General features: G+C 43.4%; 1 protein-coding gene across 1 annotated transcript; it reads right to left on the bottom strand.

Moving 5' to 3' along the window:
- Positions 1–1,668: 1,668 nt before the first annotated feature.
- Positions 1,669–14,210, bottom strand: LOC123501460 (serine protease inhibitor dipetalogastin-like). The gene is made up of 9 exons (XM_045250296.1): positions 14,123–14,210; positions 10,312–10,452; positions 9,395–9,556; positions 8,546–8,704; positions 4,954–5,109; positions 4,259–4,405; positions 3,658–3,810; positions 2,858–3,127; positions 1,669–2,122 (listed from the first exon to the last, which is right to left on the bottom strand). The coding sequence occupies exons 1-9, from the start codon at positions 14,208–14,210 to the stop codon at positions 2,094–2,096; spliced, it is 1,305 nt and encodes a 434-aa protein (XP_045106231.1). The 3' UTR covers positions 1,669–2,093.
- Between the last annotated feature and the right edge of the window lie 3,653 nt (positions 14,211–17,863).

The raw sequence follows: 17,863 nt of genomic DNA on the forward strand, positions 1-17,863 counted from the left end.
TCCTCCTACACGTCATTCCTACCCATTATCCTGATAATTACTCAAATGTCAATTTTTCACTGCTTAACTTTTTATCTTTTTTTTTTTCAAAGTAATCCCTTTGGAAGAGAATTAAGGGTTAAGACACATTTCAAACTAAGTTGGGCCTCCCACCTTGTTGTTATTTTATGAGAGCCCCTTGTTTGTTTGTTTGTTTGTGTTGCCTTAGGTTAACACCTTTATCATGTAAGACACAGTTTCCCTTACAGTTTTGATCATCACTAGGATTGAGAGACTATCCATGTCCCTGTGCGAAAGTATGGCAAAATAAATCGAGTGCGGTATGTAATTAATCTCCCACCAATCTTTTTTTTTTTTTAGCGCTGAAATGTGTCTCAGTGAGCACAAAGTTAATGTGATCTTATAGTGTGGTGTGGATGTGAGGGCGTGAGGTGAGAGTGTGTCAGTCAAAGGAAGGACAGCACATTAGGGCTGGGCAGGAGACGATTACTGGATTCGAATCTGTAGAATCCTGAGAGGCGATACGAATCCGATTACTGCGTCAGGATTCTAGAATCCGGTATGGAATCCATTCCTCGGACGAGGTCTCTTATTCCTGAGTAAAAATAGTTATGGAGAACAACGTAAAAGCAAACTAATTTGTACAATATAGTCTGTATGATGTTATTAATCATGCTTTTGGAGTATATAAACAATGAGGTCTGTGGGGCTAGCTATTGTGTATGCTAGCGACATGTGGAAGGTTATAGTGTTGCCAAAGTCACCATCACTTTTGCTGGATCTGATTCGCCAATTTCATGTGACGTCATGCGATGGCATACACACACACATATATATATATATATATATATATATATATATATATATATATATATATATATATATATATATATATATATACACACACACACACACACACATATATATATATATATATATATATATATATATATATATATATATATATATATATATATATATATATATATATATATATACATATATATAGGACGTAACGTGGGCGGAGCTCTAAGTCGAGGCTGAGGACTGATAAGAGGGGGGGGGGGAATCCGTGATAGTCGCTCCCATGAGTATATGCATCCCTAATATTATTATGTACAGTTACTAATAACACCGTTTTACAGCAACTTTTTACCTGCCTAATAATAGCCAAAATTTATTTCTGTGACTATCCAGCTTTTACGTAAGTCTCCCCAAAGCCGTGCATCTCGAGTTGAGTAGGCTACTCTACTTTCGTTTTAAGGGACTTTCTGTAAATAGGCTACCTTAAATTTAATAAAAACAGTGGTTCTGCATAATGGCAGCCAAGCGTGGCAGAAATGCGCCCATTTGGGATTATATGGAGCTGCAGTGTGTCTCACTCGACTATAACTGCACATGTATTTACATGACTGCATATTTATAGTATGGAAATCTTCGTATAATAAATAAACACACACACACACACACACACACACACACACACATATATATATATATATATATATATATATATATATATATATATATATATATATATATATATATATATATATATATATAGGACGTGACGTGGGCGGAGCTCTAAGTCGAGGCTGAGGACTGATGAGCGGGGGGGAATCCGTGATAGTTTATATATATATATATATATATATATATATATATATATATATATATATATATATATATATATATATATATATATATATATATCCTTGGTAAGCAAGACACGGTCTGCATCTCGGCAAATTAGCCAAAGGGCGAGAGTCGTGATGTTTGTGACAGGTGGAGGGGAATCCTGGATTCTCTCCGTGCTTGGATTCCCTTGCAAACACCAACGAATCTCGCGCCTGGCAGACAATATCACTGGCTGAGAAAGAATTTCGGGCGTCCTGGGCTGTTAAGAGTACATAGGATTCGTGGAGGATTCGCATCCCACGAATCCAATAGGGCAAGTAATCGGATTCGCGATTACCCGTTTTATAGAATCCTGCCCAGCCCTAATAGGAAGACACAAGGGTAAAATATAGACGTGTGGTTGTGGTGCCGGTAGAATCAGCCAGCTACGCGTTGACTGGCTTCTGGGCCGCCTCTCACCTTCCCCCTATTGGCCAGTGAAGGGCTGCACTGGAAGGAGATATTGTTTGCGTTGTTACTGTCGTCGTTGGTGTGATGGTGGTGGTGGTAGTGTTATATTTTTGCTGACTACTACTACTACTACTGCTGTTGCTTCTACTGCTGCTACTGCTACTGCTATTGCTACTGCCACTACTACTGCTACTGCTACTACTACTCCTGCTATTACTACTACTGTACCAACACCATTACTACTACTACTACTACTACTACTACTACCATCACTACCACCTACTACCACCACCACTTCCACCTATCACCACCACTACCACCACCACTACACTACTACTACTACTACTACTACTACTACTACTACTACTACTACTAGCTCTTCTTTGATTAGTACTCTCTTACATACACAAAACAACCACTAGAACCACACACACACACACACACACACACACACACACGCTTCACAAGCCAGAGGACCGGAGTTCGATTCCCCGGCCGGGTAGAGATATTTGGGTGTGTCTCCTTTCACGTGTAGCCCCTGTTCACCTAGCAGTGAGTAGGTACGGGATGTAAATCGAGGAGTTGTGACCTTGTTGTCCCGGTGTGTGGTGTGTGCCTGGTCTCAGGTCTATCCGAAGATCGGAAATAGTAAGCTCTGAGCTCGTTCCGTAGGGTAACGTCTGGCTGTCTCGTCAGAGACTGCAGCAGATCAAACAGTGAAACACACACACACACACACTAATAACCACAGACTCACTCAGTCACTCACCACAAACTCCGAAGTAAACGACATTAAGACGGGTCCTCGTCATGCACGCAGCGACCATAAGAAGGCACCTGTTGTAGTAAGTCTTCCCGTCACTGCCACACACGGGCCGGAACACCCTCCCGCACGTGTTGGGGCAGAACAGACGGGGTGGGAGGAGTGTGAAGGACTGGGGCGGCTGCGTGGTGGTGGTGGTGGTCGTGGTGCGTGGTGGTAGAAAACGTGTTGGTGTTTGGTTGGGTGTTTTGCTTGGGTTGTTGTTGTTGTCTTCTTCTGTAGGGTTAGATATTGGTGGTTAGTGGTAGCAGTAGGAGGAGGAGGAGGAGGAGGAGGAGAGATAAAAAGTATAACAAAACAAACAACAAAGAGGAAAAGGAAGACAAAAATAAAAGCACAGTATTTACAACAACAACAACAACAAAAGTACGCCGCTTAATAAGGTTCGTATTTTCAAACACACTGCGCTTCACCTCCACTATTTCAAAAGACTCTATTTAATTTACACGAGTTTTAAGGTGTTTTTACCTTTGTAGAGGCAGAGTGACAAGATTACTACACTAATAACTGGAAAACACTCTTGAAAACCTTGCTCATCATCTCTGTGGCCTTGGAAAACAGTCAGAGCAGAGCATTTTAAACAAGGCTTTTTTTTTTTACGGTTTTAGAGGCAGAGTGACGAGATTTCTACACTAATAACTGGAGAAACACTCTTGAAAACCCCGCTAATCACCTTTGTGGCATTGGAAAACAGTCGTGGTGAGAAGAAAGCGTTTCTGAATACGGGCCGAATGACACAAACGTACCGCATTCGCCAACGTAGTCAGTGGCGAGGGAGGGGTTGTCACACGCCTCAGACTCCAACAGGCACTGGTTGGCGTAAGTCTTCCCGTCAGTGCCACACACAGGGAGGAAGTGAGCGGGACACAGCACAGGGCAGGAAGGCTGGGGCTCGGTTACTGGAGAAGGGGAACGAGTGAGAGAAGGAAGATGTGTGTTAAAAATGATAATGGGGTAAAATAGGAGTAGAAGTAGTAGTAGTAGTAGTATTAATAGTAGTAGTTTCTCTCTCTCTCTCTCTCTCTCTCTCTCTCTCTCTCTCTCTCTCTCTCTCTCTCTCTCTCTCTCTCTCTCTCTCTCTCTCTCTCTCTCTCTCATGCTAACGCTTCTTTCCTCTCTCTCCTCCTCCTCTAATTCCTTAACTCTCCTACCTCTTCTCCCTTCCTGCCTCCTTCCTCCTCTCTCTCTCTCTCTCTCTCTCTCTCTCTCTCTCTCTAGCTGTTACAATCTCCTCTCCTACTAACGAACGCTTCTTTCCTCTCCCTAACTTCCCCACCTCCTCTCCCTCCTGCTTCCTTCCTTCCTTCCCTCCTTTCTCTTCAGTCTCGCCCTCTATGCCTCACTCACCACATGCCCCAGGAGTGCTCGTGGCCGTGGCGCCCCTACAAGTGGTGGCCTGGAACACACACTCATTCCTGTAGGTGACGCTGTCGCTGCCACACACGGGGTCCTCCTGGTCGGGGCACACGTCAGGGCACTTATTGAAGGGTGCTCCTGTAGAAGACAACGTAAAGAGAATAGGATGAAATAGGAAGGTGTCATTTCTGCCTATTTCCACACACACTCATCCTCGTCTCTCTAAGGCTTGTAATTCTCAAACACTTCTGCACTTCACCTCCACTACTTCAAAAAAGTTTTATTTAAATTTGCACCCGTTTTTTCAAGGTGTTCTTACGGTTCTAGAGGCAGTGACAATATTTCTGTATTATTAACTGGAGAAGCACTCTTGAAAATCTCGCTAATCATCTCTATGGCCTTGAAAAACAGTCGTGGTGAGAGCAAATCGCTTTTAAGCATTTTTTTTTTTTTTTTTTTTTTTTTTTTGGTTCTAGAGGCAGAGTGACAGGATTTCTAAATGATTAACTTGAGGAACACTCTTGAAAACCTCGCTAATCATCCCTGTGGCCTTGGAAAATAGTGGTGAGAGCAAAGCGTTTCTGAATAGGAGTCTCTCTCTCTCTCTCTCTCTCTCTCTCTCTCTCTCTCTCTCTCTCTCTCTCTCTCTCTCTCTCTCTCTCTCTCTCTCTCTCTCTCTCTCTTACCACACTCTCCCCTGCTAGATATCCTGAGGGAGGGGTCGCGGCAGGAAACAATCTGAAGGGCGCACTGATTGCCATACGTGTTGCCATCACTGCCACACACAGGGTCGTATCTCCCGGGGCAGAATCGTGGGCACGGGGGTTGGGCAGCGGGGGAACCTGGAAGAGAGAGGAAGAGAGAAGGCGGTAAGGAACGGTGGGGGTGTAGAGAGGGGAGGAGAGAAGAGGAGTGTTGTGGTGCTGGTGGTAGTGTTGGAACAGAGAGGAAGAGGGAGGGTGGTAAGGAATGGTGGTAGTGAAGAGAGAGGAGGAGGGAGAAAGGAAGGAGAGGGATGTTGTGCTGGTGGTGGTGTTGGTTTTTGTGTTGTTGCTGTTGGTGGTGGTGGTGGTGTTGTTGTTGTTGTTGTTGTTGTTATTGTTTCTTCTCCTCTTTCTCATTATTACTACTACCGTTACTCCATTAACCCGTTCAGTACCATGACGCGTTTTTATATTCATTCTGCTTACTATTTGGTGATTTTATACAGCTTCAGAAACTCATGTGGGAGTTGAAATAGTGAAGACTGTGGCCGTTAATCTTCTGACCTCCATAGACCCTTCCTAATATCAATGAAATGGTCTAATCGTACACAAACCTCAAAATGTGTCCCAGTACTGAAGGAATTAATAACGAAAGATTATGGAGTTGTCAAAAGAGATGAGACAAATTTATCGATGGTGACAGGTGGAAATACTGGCAGGCACACTCAAGCATGCTTCAAAGAGGTAGGCCTAGGCATGCTTCGAACAGGTAGGCCTAGGCATGCTTCAAACAGGTAGGCCTAGGCATGCTTTAAACAGGTAGGCTTAGGCAAGCTTCAAATTGGTAGGCTTATAGGCATGCTTCAAATAGGTAGGCTTATAGGCATGCTTCAAATAGGTAGGCTTAGGCATGCTTTAAATAGGTAGGCAAGCTTCATAGAGGGACTGACTGCCACATGTAAAACTCTTGATAGCTTTCTGCACCAAGCCTTGTGTTCTTATGGTCTTGAATTCTACCTAGTGTGCAATCTGTGGGTGTTGGTTAGCCATTCAGTACCGTTTTCTGTGACTTGAGGGTGTGAGTAACTTTACCAAAATTTAACCCCTTCCGTACCATGACGTGTTTCCATATTCAGTCTGCTTACTACTTGGTGATTTTATCCAGCTTCAGAAATTTGTGTGAGGGTTGAAATATTAAAGACCGTGGTCATTAATCTTCTGACCTCCATAAACCCTTCCTAATGCTAATGGTCTAATGGTACATAAATCTCAAGGTAAAAATGTGTCTCAGTACTGAAGGAATTAAAGTGCCTTGTCTCAAAACTCCAGGTTCCCTTTTAGTCTTGCTGGCTACGTCCATGAACATTTTCACCCCTTCACTACTGGGACACATTTTTACCTTTTGATTTGTGTACGATTAGACCATTTTATTGAGATTAGGAAGGGTCTATGGATATCAGAATATTAGTGGCCACAGTCTTAACTATTTTAATCGCCCACATGAGTTTCTGAAGCTGTATGAAATCACCAAATTGTAAGCAGATTATGGAAACGCGTCCTGGTACTGAAGGGGTTAGGACAGTTCAGGTAAGGTAAAGTTAGGAAGTAAAGATGCTCGATGGCGTGTTTTATGTATACGTAGGAAGAAGACACAGAATCCACTACTTTCTGCGGCTACTAATAGAATGTTGAAGCTTAAGCGTTGACCCTCCCCAGAATGTCACTTGTCAGCACATCAGCACACAAACACTGGATACTTTAAAGAAAAAAAAAACAGAGCAAAAACTTGAGAAGATCGTAACCTTTATTATTGTTACCATTATTGTCATCATCATCATCATCATCATCACTTTCAATAGTAACGTGAATGAGGCCCGTATTCAGAAACGCTTTGCTTTCTCACCACTACTGTTTTCCAAGGCCACAGAGATGATTAGCAGAGTTTTCAAGAGTGTTTCTCCAGTTAATAATGTAAAAATCTTGTCAATCTGCCTCTAGAAACGTAAAAACTTGCTTAAAAACGCTTTATTACCTCACCAAGACTTTTTCCCAAAGCACAGAGTTGATTAGCGGACTTTTCAAGAGTGTTTCTCCAGTTAATAACGTAGAAATCTTGTTATTCTGCCGCTGTAACTGTAAAAACACCTTAAAAACACATGTAAATTTATGTAAACCCTTTTGAAATAGTGGAGGTGAAGCACAGAAGTGTTTAAGAATATGAGCCTATGTAAAAATCTTGTCACTGTCTCTAGAACCGTAAAAAAAAAAAAAACTTAAAATCTCTTGTAAATTTAAATAAACGCTCTTGAAATAGCGGAGACGAAGTGCAAAAGTGTTTGAGAATACAAGCCTGAGACGCCTCGTAACATTTCTTGCCATTATCAATATTAATATCACCTTCATTACAGTAACGATGGTACGACAACACACACAATCGTACATACGTAAATCACCATAATAACAATAACAATAATAACAATGCTGACGAAACCATAGTGAAATTAAGCTGACAAGGTTAAGCTGACGGGATTATACGCTGATGCTAAGCTGACGAAAGGGATACACGAACGCTTGCATGCTAACTTGTATCCGTGTGGTGTGCAGTGGTGGTGGTGGTGGTGGTGGTGGTGGTGGGAATATAGAGTAGCATCACAACGGAACACAAATGATGAACAAACACAGTAACACGACAACTCTATATAGCAGATCTATTGGCCCTTACAAGTCTAGCGAAGGGAAGCTGGTCACTATCTGGTTTGTCTTATGGTGAGAGTAGGAAGGTGGAGAGAGAGGGACAGAGGGAGGGAGGGCGACGAAGGAGAGAGGGAGTAAAGAGGTGGAGGTGATGATGGAGGGAAGTGAAAGAGGGAGGGAGGACGAGGAAGGAAAGAGGGAGTAAGGAGGAAGAGGTGATAACTTATAGTCTTGAGGGAACGAAGAAAAGACGTAAAGAGAGAGAGAGAGAGAGAGAGAGAGAGAGAGAGAGAGAGAGAGAGAGAGAGAGAGAGATAGTGCAGGCAGACAGACACAGAGCAACAGAAACAGAAAAAAAGCAAACACAGAGACAGATAAAAAGATGATTTAGAAGAAAAAAAAAAAACATCAAAAACAAGAAGATATAGATAGATAAACAGATAAAAAGAACGACACAGACACACACAAACACAAACACAAACAAAGAAAATAAATCCCTCTCTAGAGAAAACAAAATGCAAGTAACAACAGCACAACACAATTCAAGCAAATAGAAACACTGTAAGACTCAGCGCCATATTTAGAAACACTTCTCTCTCTCTCTCTCTCTCTCTCTCTCTCTCTCTCTCTCTCTCTCTCTCACCGCGACCATTTTCAAAGACCACAAAGACGATTAGCCGAGTTCTAAAGAGTATTTGTCCTGTTGATAATCTAGAAAACTTGTTAACATGTCACTAGAATCACAGAAACACCCTTAAAAACTCGTGTCACTTCAACTAGAGTCTTTGAAAATAGTGAAGGTGCGGCGTGGAAGTGTTTCAGAATATGGGCCTCAAGCAGGGATTGCTGGGAGGGGCAAGGCTCTAATACACCGCCTCACCACACGGTCTTTTCGCCACCATACGCAGCGAGGGGTTGGTGCAGGCGTTCGACTCAAAGGTGCACTGGTTGGCGTAGGTGTTCCCGTCGCTCCCACACACGGGCGAGTAGTCGAAGGGGCAGGTGGTCGGGCACGGCTTCTGCTCGTGTGTGATGGGCACTGTGGAGGGTTTAACAGTGATGGATACTGAATGGGGCTATTGGTAAGCGTACTGTCATCTTATATATACAGCTAGTGTTATGAGTTTTAGTGATTCTTTTAAGACATTTGCTCCCTAATTTTGGATAACCCTTCTTATCTTTTGAGAACCAGCATCAAGTAGGCCTTTTTTTTTTTTTTTTTTTTTTTACTTTGTGTTGCCCTTAGCTAGCCTTCTCTCCTACATAAAAAAAAGGTAAACATTTTTGTCTTTAATGCTAGAGGACAGTGGTTTGGAGGAAAAATAAATCATATGAAAAAAGTAAGATGTATCCTTTTGCTCTCTCTTTCATTCATCCACATCAATGTTTCATATTCATTCACCACCTCAACGTCTTCACAACTCGTCCCATTAACTTGTCCCTATCAAACGTCAACGTCCCACATGTGGCTTAAACCCCTTCAGCACCATGACGCGTTTCCATATCCATTCTGCTAACTATTTGGTGATTTTTATCCAGCTTCAGAAACTCATGTGGGAGGATTGAAATAGTGAAGACTCTGGCCATTAATCTGACCTCCATAGACCCTTCTTAAATAAAATGGTCTAATCGTACACAAATCTCAAGGTACAGAAATGTGTCCCAGTACTGAATAGGTTAACTCGTTCCCTTTAAGTTGTCCCCCATCAGTGTCACGTCTCAGTCTTACCACACTTCCCGCCATGTTCCAGGGTGATGGCGGGGTTGTTGCAGGCTGCGGCGTTCAGGGTGCAAGTGTTGGGGTAGGTTACGCCGTCACTGCCACACACGGGCGCGTACAGATAAGGACAGGCGAACGGGCAGGGCGTGTGGTCACTCCTGTGTCTCGTATCTGGTGGTGGTCGGAGGTAGTGTCACGATTTGGGGTCTGGTCTTGTAAGGTGGTGGTGGTAGTGGTGTTCGTCAGGGTTTGTGGTCTTGTGTGGTGGTGGCTGGTGGCTTGTGTGGTAGTAGTAGTGGTGGTGGTGGTGGTGGTGGTGGTGTCTGTCAGGGTCTTCTGTGGTCTTGTGTGCATGTTGGTGGTGGTAGTGGTAGTAGTGGTAGTGTCTGTCAGTGTTTGTGGCATTGAGTGGTCTTGTATGGTGGTGGTTGGTGGTATAGTAGTAGTGGTAGTAGTGTCTGTTAGGGTTTGTGGTTTTGTGTGATTCTGTATGGTCGTGGTAGTGGGTGTGGTAGTAGCTGTCGTGGTAGTGGCGGTGGTAGTAGTGTCTGTGTGCTTTAGAAGGCTATGAATCACTAAAGAGTCTGTCCATATGTACCTTGTAACTGGATTCTCTCTCTCTCTCTCTCTCTCTCTCTCTCTCTCTCTCTCTCTCTCTCTCTCTCTCTCTCTCTCTCTCTCTCTCTCTCTCTCTCTCTCTCTCTCTCTCTCTCTCTCTCTCTCTCTCTCTCTCTCTCTCTCTCTCTCTCTCTCTCTCTCTCTCTCTCTCTCTCTCTCTCTCTCTCTCTCTCTCTCTCTCTCTCTCTCTCTCTCTCTCTCTCTCTCTCTCTCTCTCTCTCTCTCTCTCTCTCTCTCTCTCTCTCTCTCTATCTATCTATCTCTTTCTCCTGGTAACGTAACTGATGAACAAAACACACTCACCACACTTCCCGCATAGTCGTAGCTGACATTATTGAACCTGCAGGCATAGTAGTCGAGTACACAGCCGCTGGGGTAGGTTTTCCCGTCCGTGCCGCATACTGGGAGATAGATGCGAGGACACGCCGCATTGCACAGAACACGGCGACCTGGAAAAGCAAGCGTGTTGTGATGAGATGCTGATATTTGATACGTGTTTGTTCAAAGAGGAAGTTGTAGGTTTCCAAACTGACCCCCTGAGACTTGCAATGGTGGGATAAGCTAGGGACACACAGGAGGTAAGCGTGTGGCCTTTAGTGTCCGAAAAGAGAGCGTACGGAAGGGAATAGACTCAGTAACCAGTAATCAAGTTGTCAGAAGAGTAGCCGTAGAGTTTTGGCCGCGCTTCAATACTGCGGCACATTTTTACCTTGAGACTTGTGTACGATTAGACCATTTTATTGATATTAGGAAGGGTCTTTGGAGGTCGGAAGATTAATGGCCACAGTCTTCACTACTTTACTCTCCCACAAAGTTTCTGAAGCTGTATCAAATCACCAAATAGTAACCACAATGAATATGGAAACGCATCATGCTACTGAAGGGGTTAATACTGTAGAAATCTGGCTACTTTGCCGCTAGAGACGTAAAAACACCCTTAATAAAACCGCCACACACCAGTTAGAGCCGCAAAGAGTAATGGAAACGATCAGGGGAGTGGTGATTGATTGATACTAATACAAGTCACGGTAACTCAAGGACACCCAGACTATAATATTCGGCATTTCCTCCCATTGATGCTTCACTGTACCAACATCATTATTTAGAAACACTAAGCATATCCTCTCTCTCTCTCTCTCTCTCTCTCTCTCTCTCTCTCTCTCTCTCTCTCTCTCTCTCTCTCTCTCTCTCTCTCTCTCTCTCTCTCTCTCTCTCTCTCTCTCTCTCTCTCTCTCTCTCTCTCTCTCTCTCTCTCTCTCTCTCTCTCTCTCTCTCTCTCTCTCTCTCTCTCTCTCTCTCTCTCTCTCTCTCTCTCTCTCTTTGTCCAGGGCCGTCTATAGAGGGTGAAGAATAGGGAAGGTCACAGCGCCGCCACAGCACACAGCTTCTCCCAACACAGTATGTCTTCCATTACTGCTGGGAGGACGCCTGTGTGTGTGTGTGTGTGTGTGTGTGTGTGTGTGTGTGTGTGTGTGTGTGTGTGTGTGTGTGTGTGTGTGTGTGTGTGTGTGTGTGTGTGTGTGTGTGTGTGTGTGTGCGCAGATGTATGGATGGATATGTCTTTGTGTGGTGTGTGTGTATGTGTGTGTGTGTATTTACCTAGTTGTAGTTGTAGTTTTACAGGGCTTGGGCTTAATGCTCGTGTGGCCCCGTGTGTGTGTGTGTGTGTGTGTGTGTGTGTGTGTGTGTGTGTGTGTGTGTGTGTGTGTGTGTGTGTGTGTATACGTGCGCGATTTACAGGAAAGAGAAGTAGGTGAAGATGAGTTACACACACACACACACACACACACACACACACACACACACACACACACACACACACACACACACACACACACACACACACACGTGTCACCTCCTTCCCTTACATAAACATCTTAATAAACACAATAAATAACATCAATAAAACATAAAAACAAGATAGAATATATAAAAAAAATAAATAAACTGACATTTTTCCCCTCACACTTTTTTTCTTCTCTCACATCCTCCTCTCTCTATTTTTTCCCTCTCTCCTCCCTATACGTGGGCAACCTTTGAGCAACGTAATGACACTCAATCACAGTCGCCACCAGGTAGTGTAGTTCCTGGATGAAATTTCCATATATTCTCAATGCAAGTATAGCCTGTACCTTGAAACACTTCTGTCCCGCACCTCCACTACTTCCACAAGGCTTCAGTCCACGTTGGAGGGAACTTATAAGACTGTTTGTATGATTCTAGTCACAGATTAACAAGTTTTCTGCTTCATGAACCCCGTGAGTACCATGACACGTTTCCATATTAATCCTGCTTACTGTTTGGTGATTCTGTACAGCTTCAAAAATTCATGTGAGGGATTGAAATAGTGAAGACTGTGTTCATTAATCTTCTGACCTCCGTAGACCGTTCCTAATGTCAATAGAATAGTCGAATCGTGCACAGATCTCAAGGTAAAAATGTGTCCCGGTACCAAAGAGGTGACCGGGAGAAAACCTTAGAAGTTATACATGCTGTTATAGAGTGTCCATACGGTTCTATTGACAGATTAACATTTTTTTTTCTTTTTTGAGGGTGGAAGAAACACTCTCTGGGGTAAAACATGTAAAAATCAAGTGGACAATAGCTGATAAAGGCATTATCAGTCATTATCTCACTCATTCATGCAACAGGAAGGACAGATTGACAAAAGCGACAAAGGAGGACACTGAAACAAAACAAAGAGAAGGAAAAAGAGGGGGCGGAAGGGGACGGAGGGTAGTCGGGTATAGCGGAAGGGTCAGAGGGTGGGAGAGGAGAGGAGAGAGGGACAAGAGGACAGCATAACACAATGTAATGAGGACAATGACAGGTGGACACGACTGGACACATGAATTCCTGCAGCGGATGTTTACTCAGACTGTTGCTCAATCTACCCTCAGAACACGCCACCAGCATTACCACTCACCCGTTCACCTCCTTCATCCTCCCGTCAGCTTTTTTTTTTTTTTTCCTTTCTTTTTTTTTATCCAAACCAAACATGTGGGCTTTTCACGGGAATTTATGGGCTAAAGGAGGTATCTTTTTGGGGTACCTCCCATCTAAAAGCCCACCCGCTAAGAAACCGTTGCCCCGAGTGAGGAAGCCCAACCTACACTCGGACCGTGGACAAGATTCGAACCCGTCTGCTTGGAGACCCCTCGGACCCCATAGCACGCATGGTTCCACTGTACCACGGCGGCCCTAAAGCTTATCCCTTTCCCAGTACCACCCAACAACTACTCAGCCACCTCTTCTCTATATGCCAGCCTCCACAACCTATCCATTCCATTATTCAATCTCTAAACATCACCTCAACTGTCTTCATCTCATTAATCACCTCTTAACCCCTTCAGTACCATGACGCGTTTCCATATTCATTCTGCCTACTATCTGATGATCTTATACAGCTTCAGAAACTCATGTGGGGATTAAAATAGTGAAGACTCTGGAACCATTAATATTCTGACCTCCATAGACTCTTCCTAATGTCAATAAAATGGTCTAATCGTACACAAATCTCAGGGTAGAAATGTGTCCCAGTACTGAAGGGATTAAATTCATGTCACAGCATCACTAGTAACCTTTATTTAATCTCCTAACCAAACAGTCTTTTGTTCAACCCTTTATCTATCTTTCAGATCCCTAGACACCTCGTACTAACTTTCTTTATCCCTTCACCCTATTAAATTTTTGCCACACCTTCACTAACCACCTTTGATTAATCTCTAACCAAAATGTCCTTTTATTTAACCCTTGATCTACCTTTCAGATCCCTAGACTCCTCCTAATAACTTTTTTCATCCCTTTACCCTCTTAAATTTCTGCCACAGCCTCACTAACTACCTTTGATTAATCTCCTAACCAAAATTTCCTTTTATTTAATCTTTATCTACCTTTCAGATCCTTAAACTCCTCACAATAACTTCCTTTATCCCCTTAGTCTCTTAAACTCATGTCACTACATCACTATCCACCTTTTATTGAATCCCATAACCCAAATATCCCTTTATCTAATCCTTTAACTGTCTACCATATCCCTAGACTCCTCATACTAACATCCTTTATGCCTTTAGCACCTTAATTTCTTGCCACATCATCACCAGCTTCCAATTTACCCACCTGCTGGATAGGGGAATTGTGGTGAGGTCTCCGCCTTCCCCATGACAGCCACCACCACCACCACCACCACCTCCAGGAGACGCAGCATCGTAGGGTTAAATAGGTGTAACTCTCCCCTCTGTTCTCTTCGTGTGTGTCTCTCTGTGTTCACGTGGGAGCTGGAAAAGAAGTCAATTGTGGTGTGAAATGACGTTTTTTTTTTTTTTTTTGTGTGTATCTATGTATAGTGTGTGTGTGTGTGTGTGTGTGTGTGTGTGTGTGTGTGTGTGTGTGTGTGTGTGTGTGTGTGTGTGTGTGTGTGTTTAGGTATTTGGGTGTTCAGCTGGAAGGTGGAATAAGGGTTTAGTTCTCTCTACCCTGTCCTGTGTGCTGACTCAAGACCATATCAGTGAAGGGATCTAAAACACAGATAGCAGGACTTGAAGCGCTTGAGAAAACACACACACACACACACACACACACACACACACACACACACACACACACACACACACACACACACACACACACACAAGGCCTGTTTTTAGAAACGCTCTGCTTAATCCTTCACAAATCTCAAAATGCACAGAAATGATCAGCTGGGTCCTCAAGAGTGTTTTCTACCTCACAATGTAATGTTATTAATCTATCACTAGAAACCACAAAAAAGACTAAAAACCGAGGTCACTTCAACTAGTAGAGCCTTTCAACTCCTTCAGTATTGAGACACATTTCTACCATGAGTTTTAGGTACGATAAGACGATTTTATTGACATTAGGAAGGGTCTGTGGAGGTCAGAAGATTAATGCCCAGAGTCTTCACTATTTCAACCCCACATAAGTTCCTGAGGGTGTATAAAATCACCAAATAGTAACCAGAATGAATATGAAAACGCTTTATGGTACTGAAGGAGTTAAACGTAATGAGAGTGAGGAGCAGAACTATTCCAAATCGCAAGTCAAACTTTAACCCGTATTCTGAAATACTGACCGCATCTCAACAAATTTTTCTCTACACTTGTTTTTTTTTTTTTTTTTTTTGTGATTGTAGAGCAAGATTAACAACATTTCTACACTTGTAACTGGCGAAACGCTCTTGAGAATCCGCCTGACGATCTCTGTGGCCTTTGAAGGAGAGATGAGGAGGACATGAAACACTAGACAATACACGTGTTTTCTGTGACTGTAGACCTAGATTAACAACATTTCTACACTGGTAACTGGCGAAACGCTCTTGAGAACCCGCCTGATGATCTCTCTGGCCTTTGAAGGAGAGATGAGGAGACATGAGGAGACATGAAACACTCAACAATACGTACAGACAACAGACACACACGCGGCAGACACTAGGGACAAGACGGCACTGCTCCTACTACACCAAAACACCTGGCCACCGCTCCATTTACGCTCTACAGGCTCAGGATGTGACGCTCCGGTGGTGGTGGCAGTGGTGGAGGAGGAGAAACTTGCCCCCCCCCCACTTGTCAGTCACCTCCTCTCTCTCTCTCTCTCTCTCTCTCTCTCTCTCTCTCTCTCTCTCTCTCTCTCTCACCCTTCTTATCTCAGCCTCATGCTTTTCTTTCACCTCAAGTTAACACCTCACGTAATTCTTAAATGGTTTGTGTTCTTAAATTTTTTTTCTTAAATGGTTTGTGTTCTTAAATTCTTGTTCTTAGATGGTTTGTGTTCTTAAATTTGTGTTCTTAGATGGTTTGTGTTTTCCCTCACGTGTTGTTATTAGTTGCTCCATCCCACCACCGCGCCGCTGAGGTCAATGGAGCCCACGTAAACACAGAAGGAAATGAAGGAAGCTGCGATTTTTCATAGTGTTTTCCCAGAATGAAATGAGGAACGAGCAAACTATAGTGATAGGAAGAATGGAGGAAAGAATGAGGAGTGGAAGTAGTGAGGGAGTTAAGTAGTAGTAGTAATAGTAGTAGTAGTAGTAGAAGGAGAAGAAGAAGAAGTAGCATTGTTATTATTATGAGTGAGAAGTGTGTGTGTGTGTGTGTGTGTGTGTGTGTGTGTGTGTGTGTGTGTGTGTGTGTGTGTGTGTGTGTGTGTGTGTGTGTGTACAGTGCATTTATTAAGATTTCGTCATTTCAGTCTTCTTTTTCGAGTTTCTTTCCCTGGTGTAGGGAGAGAGAGAGAGAGAGAGAGAGAGAGAGAGAGAGAGAGAGAGAGAGAGAGAAGCAAGCAGTGTGACGTCAAGGAGGATGGAAAACAGACGATCGGATGTTGCGTGAGGTGTTTAGTGTTTTGTTAGGCAGCGAGGGCAGTGTTGGGAAAGACTCACTACGAAGATCAAAATAAGAGTGACCTAATCAGAAATCCTCAGGGTCATCAACAGCAGTAAGACAGGAAGTAACGGGAAGGCAATTAACCACTTCAGTACCATGCCACGTTTCCGTATTCATTCTGGTTACTATTTGGTGATTTTCTGCAGCTTCGGAGATTAAAATAGTGAAGAGTCTGGCCATTAATCCTCTGACCTCCATACATCTTTCTTAATGCAAATAAAATCGTCTTATCGTACACAAAAATCAAGGTAAAAATGCGTTCCAATACTGAAGGAGTTAAGCTTTCATATGATAAACGCCCTTTTTCAGAAACGCTTTTCTCTCTCACATAGACGACTACCTAAGTTTTCAAGACAGTTTCTCCTTTTGAGTCACTTACTATTCTTGCCAATCCATCACCAGAACCACAAAAATACCCTTGAAAACACACGAACCTTTGGAAAATAGTGACGGTGAGAGAACAAAGCGTTTCAGAATACGGACCAAAGTCAGATTGAGGAAGTGAAAGGGAACAGAAGCAAACTAACGGAAATACTGCAAGGGACCATACCAAGGGTGCCCTAACCAAAATCCTCAAGGTCACTAACAAAAGAAGGACAGGAAGTAATGGGCACACGCTTATTAGAAGTTATATTTAAGACAAACAGTATGATAAGTTTCCCTAATAGAGTGGTTTAGACTCAATAATCCGGTAGTTAGTGCTGAGTCATTAGGTAAATTTGTGGTTAGGGAGGATTGGTGGGAAAAAGATAGATAGATAGATAGATAGAGAGAGAGAGAGAGAGAGAGAGAGAGAGAGAGAGAGAGAGAGAGAGAGAGAGAATTAGAAAATGAAAAAAAATAACTTCTATATGAATCGAACTCACCAAGTCTCTCCCCCCACTCTCTCTCTCTCTCTCTCTCTCTCTCTCTCTCTCTCTCTCTTAATGATGAGGGAGAAATGAAAAGACGAGAAAAGAGAGAAGACGGAAGAGGCAACAGGAAGGAACGGAGAGAAGGAAGGTGAGGGAACGAGGGGACAAATGAGAAAGGGAGAGAAGAAGGAGAGGAGGAGGAGGAGGAGGAGGAAGGTAGGAGAGAAGGAAGAGAGGGAGGGAAGGAAACATGAAAGGCTTCTTGTCAATGGACGTGAAATTCTTGGCGGTGTCAACTATCCCACAATTTTCGTCTCAAAGGAAGTGAGTAAGAGTAGGGGGAGAAAGAGAGGAAGGGGGGAGAGGAGAGGGAGGGAGTGAGGATGTGAGGAGGCAGGAAAGTAAGAGATGGAAGGTGAAGAGAAGAGAAGGAGAGAGAATAGAAGGTGGAGAGAGGAATGGGGCGAGAGAAGGAGATAGGGGGAGGGAGTGAGGATGTGAGGAAGGAGGAAAGTAAAGAGAGAGAGAGAGAGAGAGAGAGAGAGAGAGAGACTCTCTCTCTCTCTCTCTCTCTCTCTCTCTCTCTCTCTCTCCGTTAGTGATGCCAT

The sequence above is a fragment of the Portunus trituberculatus genome, chromosome 9, assembly GCF_017591435.1.
Source record: "Portunus trituberculatus isolate SZX2019 chromosome 9, ASM1759143v1, whole genome shotgun sequence".
NCBI classification, from domain to species: Eukaryota; Metazoa; Arthropoda; class Malacostraca; order Decapoda; family Portunidae; genus Portunus; species Portunus trituberculatus.